This window comes from Ipomoea nil, unplaced genomic scaffold, assembly GCF_001879475.1.
Source record: "Ipomoea nil cultivar Tokyo-kokei standard unplaced genomic scaffold, Asagao_1.1 scaffold2845, whole genome shotgun sequence".
NCBI lineage: Eukaryota > Viridiplantae > Streptophyta > Magnoliopsida > Solanales > Convolvulaceae > Ipomoea > Ipomoea nil.
Genome location: NW_017619273.1, coordinates 2666956 through 2672892, shown reverse-complemented (window position 1 = coordinate 2672892; position 5937 = coordinate 2666956). Strand labels below are relative to the sequence as shown.

Here is a 5937-nt window from a genome sequence, read left to right as displayed (position 1 = left end):
GAGTAAATCTTACTCCCTTGTCAGTACTTTAATTATTTAATATGTCGGATATTTTCCTTAAACTATTGCATGTCCGTACGTCTACGTCTTATTTAACAATGCCTGACATTGCAGTAATTTGAGACTGGTTTTTTCATGGTTACACATTCATCTTCAATTCAATCTATCATGTTTGCTTATTTCATATTGATTTTAGGGTTCCAAATATATATATGTAGTACACTTAAATATTGATGATTTACCGTATTTTTTCAGGAAGATATAGTAGGGGTTATTTGGCCCATATTTGTGTAACGTTTTAATTCTTGCTTTTAGTTTTGCTGCTATATCATGTATAACTAAAAATATATATATTAGTAGACAAAAATGGTATTATAGGGTGCCTATGCTCTTTTCATGATTTTTACCTTCGAATTTTTTGTTCATTATGTGACTTTCATTCATTATGTGCCAATGAATTGACTAACACACCACTAACTAATAAATACGGAGTAGATTTAACTACTAATCACATGATGAGGTTGGAAAATTTGTAAGAAAAATACATGAAGAGTTTGTAGCATTACTCGTATCTTAAATACTAAGTTTTGTGTATGCCCTATCTTAGGTCAAGTATTGTTCTATTTTACATTTTTTAAAAAAAATTTCCAATTCATTTTCCAACTTTGAAAATGTACTAGTAAGTATTCTTTAATTTGTTTTTTATTTCTTTATAAATAAATAAATAAATATATATATATATATATATATATGTGTGTGTGTGTGTGTGTGTGTGTGTGTGTGTGTGTGTGGGGGGTTTTTTTCATGCATTATATTTTTCTTAAAACTTATGCACTCTCATTGTAGATGTAGAAAATTATATATGTTGCATGCCAACAACAAAACCTCAGCTATATGTATATCAGCTTGCAGTTGAGTTTTATATATAAAGAAATGAAAATATGAATGAGTAAAAAAGTGAAGTAGTCCAACTGGCTGCACGAGTGAAAGAAGAGATAGGTCGGTTAAACTTTAGTTACTGTGGATATGAGTCCAAGGGGAGATGATGTGCGTGTTGTGGGAATGCTGGGCTTTGGGGTGTCATTTTTTACCAACTTCGAGAACTAAGAGAGTTCCAATAAACCCCAGGGTTAGGGTTAGGGTTGGGGGTAGGGGTAGGGGTGGGGTTAGGGTACTATTCTTCTACATATATCTACTTAGTATTCTAGGTTTGTCGATCTATATTCACCTATATATTATTCCTTCTTTCATTATATTAATTTTGACATAAATGTATACCATATTTTTTGTTGTCACATCTCTATAGTTATTTAGGTTTTTTTTTTTTTTTAATGTATTGGTAGGTTTTCGTGTTGGAATTTGTTGTGTGTCAGTGGTCAGCTCAATTCATCTGACCATTCCTTAAAAGGGTTTTTGAAAATCTTGAAATATAAATACATCTTTCTTTCTCTTCATTCCCCTTTTTCACCTCTTCTCCTCTCTCTCCCTCATACTATTCCTTTTTTCTTCAAGTATAACACACTTCCAGAGAGAGAGAGAGAGTGTGTGAGAGGAGTATAGTCTTGAGGACTATTTATGATTTTGTAGGGTAATCTTATCCACTGTTTCTTTACTTCATCAGTTTTCTAGTAAAAATTCATTTTTTTTTTCTGCTATTATATTCACTCTGGGAGTTTGCAGGTATTGATTTCATAGAAGGAATTAAATCTTAGAAGAAATCTATATATCCCAGAGAGAAGAGATTAATGGGCTCCATGAATTCCAACAACTGGCTTTCTTTCCCCCTCTCTCCTTCTCAGGCTGCTGCCCAGTCTCATCACTTCTCTGTAGGGTTAGTCAATGATAGTCTTGATACTTCTTTCCAAAATCCAGGTAATTAACATATATAATTCATTATATATATATAATTATCTCTATTCCCTTCCCTTATTTGCATTTTGTACTGATATCTATACTGATCAGAATCACTACGCCAAAAGCTATAGCTAGCAGCGTAGGCGAACCTTTCTTTCCTTATTTTCTTATACCATCACACATTTTTGAGATGCCAAGTGCTGGACTTGCCCTTTTAAGCCCTTTACTAGTCTCTGTCCAACAAATTCTCAACAGTCGGGTGTTAGACTTGGTCATTACTGGCCTCCTTCCCAACACAATCAAATCTTTATGGGGTTCATTTAATTTGGGCTAGAAAATCATGACAAATTTCTTGTTTTGGATGTGCAGAGTGGAATTTGATTAGCACCCAAGGGAGCAATGAGGTGCCCAAGGTTGCTGATTTCCTAGGGGTTGGCAAGGTGGATAGCAACCAACCGGATTTAGTCTCCTACAATGACATCCAAGCAAATGAACCGGACTATCTCTTCTCGAGTAACGCCGGCGGTCTGATGCCGGTCCAAACCGGCGTGACGGTGGCCGCCGGGCCGGGCGGCTTCGAGCTTCAAGAGAGCAACGCGTGTAATATGCAGTCATTGACGCTGTCTATGGGGACGAGTGGAAAAGAGTTGGCCACTCATGCTAGCCCTAGTGGTAATGCCACGGCTAGTGGTAGCGCTGAAAATAGTAACACAAGTATAGTGGAAGCGGCTACTCCTAGAAGGGCCTTGGATACTTTTGGACAAAGAACATCCATTTATAGAGGTGTAACAAGGTTAGTAAACTTTATTGTGAGATTTTCTAATCTGCTTATAGTATTTATTTGGCCATATTAATATACTGTCAATAATAACTTATTGGTTCAAAATGTTTTTACGAATTTAATTTCTTTAACCTCATCTCGATCGGGTTGTATGTATTTGTAGGCATAGATGGACAGGAAGGTATGAAGCTCATCTGTGGGATAATAGTTGCAGGAGGGAAGGGCAATCACGAAAGGGTCGTCAAGGTTTAATTTCCACTTTTTCAATTCTAAGATTTAATTATTATTATTATTATTATTGATTCCTAACCATTTTTCTTTTATTGGTATTGACTTGGTTGGATCTGATAATCACTAATAGTGTATTTGGGTGAGTTTTTCCTTAGCTTCTACATTCTGTCCATTTTTTTAAAAAAAATAAAGTATATTTATTCATAATCATAATCTTTTTATAAGGGTTAATATTTGTTTTTTTTTTTATTTTTATAATTTGAATATATAGGTGGATACGATAAGGAGGAGAAAGCAGCTAGGGCTTATGATCTTGCTGCATTAAAATACTGGGGAACTTCTACAACTACTAATTTCCCAGTAAACATTTTGTTCTTTCATTGCATGTGCCGTATTAATTTGGACCTTTTAATTTAATTTTCGGGGCAAATAAAAAGAAGAAAATTTAATGTTGCTGGGAATTTCTTGAATGCAGATCAGTAACTATGAGAAAGAAGTGGAGGAGATGAAACACATGACTAGACAAGAATTTGTAGCTGCAATCAGAAGGTAAATTAAGTTGTTTTTATTATTATTAATTATTAATTTAATTTAATTAATTTTTGGAAGAATAAAAAATCATTAGTAGAAATGAATAGATATTGCGAACTCTTTATTCTTTATATGTAAACACCTGATATAAAACAAGAAATTAATTTTGTCTTTGGGACTGACAATTTTTTTTTAATAAATTATTTTCATAGCTTCTTTCTTTTTTCTGTAAAATAATTTTTTTTTATATCTCATTTTTAAATTACAGAAAGAGTAGTGGATTCTCCAGAGGTGCATCTATGTATCGCGGAGTAACAAGGTTCAAAGTCTTTCCTCTTTTCATAGAACAAAAAAACATGTTTTTCTTGCTATTATTTTTAAGGTAAACTGCAAATGATGAAAAGAGGACAAAGATCCTATCTCTCTCTCTTCTCTCTCTCTCATTCATGAAGAGTATCTACGAGCAGGCATCATCAGCATGGACGATGGCAGGCCAGAATTGGGAGGGTTGCTGGCAACAAAGACCTCTACTTGGGAACTTTCAGTAAGCAATTTCTTTTTCCATATATCCATTTAATTTTTGGGAGTCAGATCGGAAAAGTTGACGGAGGAAAGTGTCAGATTGAGTTTTCCGGCGGTGATTGTGTTTTTTAAGATGACGAAGGAAAATCCCACAACTATTTTGGGTATAGGTAAACCCCGTCTTGTAATCTTGCTAGTTTGGCAAAAGATCACAAAATCACGAGTCTAGTCAACTATAAGTAACCTAGGCTGGTTTACTTCCTGCTGAAAAAGTACCACAAAACCCCCACAATCCACCAGTCAAGTAACCTAGGTTGGTTTACTTCCCGCTGGAAAAGTACCACAAAACCCCACAACTCACCAGTAAAAGTACCACAAAACCCCACAACCCACTAATCAACCATAAGTAACCTAGGCTGGTTTACTTCCTACTGGAAAAGTACCACAAAACCCCCCACAACACACCCTTTCGAGCGTAGATAAACCCCTGCCAGCAAAAGACCATAAGATCACGAGTTGGGTAACATAAGTTGGTTTACTTTCTGAAAAATGACCACAAAGATTCGAACTCGTCAACTTATGATTACAAGTGTAGATCTTTTGCCATTTTGGCTGGAGTCACCGGTACCAATGTGATTTTGATTAATATATTCCTTGCATGCAGGCACTGAAGAGGAAGCCGCGGAGGCATACGACATAGCGGCGATAAAGTTCCGGGGTCTAAACGCCGTGACGAACTTCGACATGAGCCGCTACGACGTGAAAGCCATTCTGGAAAGCAACACCCTCCCCATCGGCGGAGGCGCCGCCAAGCGCCTCAAGGAAGCGCAAGCCCTAGAATCCTCCCGGAAGCGCGACCAAGAAATGCTGGCTCTCAACTCCAGTTTCCACTACGGCGCCGCCACGGGACCCATGCATGCCGCCGCCGCCGCCGCAGCCGCAGCATCCTATCCCCTCATGCAACCCTTCGACGCCCAGCCGCTGCTCACCCTACAAAACCAAGATTTCTCTCACTACGCCGCCGCCCAAGAATCGCCCTACTCCTACATCCAAACGCACCTTCAACTCCATCAACAACAGTCCCCATCCTACTTAAACCCCTCACCCCAGACCTCTCAGTATTACCACAACCACAACAACAACCCATACTTTCTCCACGGGTTGATGAACATGGGCGGGTCGTCTTCCTCCGTGATGGACAACAATGGCGGAAGCTCTAGCGGGAGTTATAGCGGAGGAGGGTATCTTGGAATGGCTACAAACTCCAACTCAGGCGGCAATGGAGGAGGAGGAGGAGGAGAGGAGCTTGCAGTAGTGAAAGTTGATTACGATATGCCATCCGGGACCTATACCGGGTGGTCAGGTGACTCGGTGCAGGGTTCGAATCCTAACATTTTCAGTATGTGGAATGACTGATTGATCGAAATGTTTTTGCATGCAAATTAAATGTTGCAGGAATATGTTGAATTGAACTTCTAACTTTTTTGCAAATGGTGCACGGAACCCTAAGCTAAGCTAGCAATATTTGTATTTCAATCCTTCTTCTTAATTTTTGTATAATTTAAATTATTTTTAATTTTAATATTTCTGGCCAGAGCTCGATCATCAGCCTCACTTCAAGATGTTTTATTTTATTTTTTTGTTATCATGATTTTTGGACCACTTATCTTGTAAACTCAAAAATTGTGATTTGTTTTTAAAATTAATTAAAGTATCAAATAAAAAAAGTGAGTACATATAAAATTTTACTTGAATGATTCATAAAATTAATTATCTTCTAGAGCAAACCCTAAATGTAAAGAATTATTGAAAACTCAAATTTGAGCAGACTCTAATTTTGATTGAATTCTTGCGCAAAGAAAAAAAGAAAAAGAAAGAAAGAAGATAAGAGGGCGATTTCCTACTCTATTTAAAGAATTATTAAGTACATTAGAGTAATTGATGAATGATTATTTTTGAGGGGCAATCTCAACCATATTGGTTTGAAGTGTTAGACTGCCTATAGAAGTATTAGGCCA

The 5937-nt window shown here is 37.0% G+C and overlaps 1 protein-coding gene across 2 annotated transcripts; it reads left to right on the top strand.

Annotated features, from left to right (window-relative positions):
* Window positions 1–1455: 1455 nt before the first annotated feature.
* On the top strand, window positions 1456–5455 carry LOC109159979 (AP2-like ethylene-responsive transcription factor PLT1). Of its 2 annotated transcripts, none has more exons than XM_019308099.1 (10): window positions 1456–1583; window positions 1681–1872; window positions 2224–2647; window positions 2799–2881; window positions 2997–3005; window positions 3138–3226; window positions 3342–3415; window positions 3666–3716; window positions 3865–3941; window positions 4584–5455. In XM_019308099.1, the coding sequence occupies exons 2-10, from the start codon at window positions 1746–1748 to the stop codon at window positions 5333–5335; spliced, it is 1686 nt and encodes a 561-aa protein (XP_019163644.1). In that variant the 5' UTR covers window positions 1456–1583; window positions 1681–1745; the 3' UTR covers window positions 5336–5455. The 2 variants fall into 2 exon arrangements, with proteins under 2 accessions (XP_019163644.1, XP_019163643.1); XM_019308098.1 differs by having other exon boundaries at window positions 1456–1588.
* The last annotated feature ends 482 nt before the right edge of the window (window positions 5456–5937 follow it).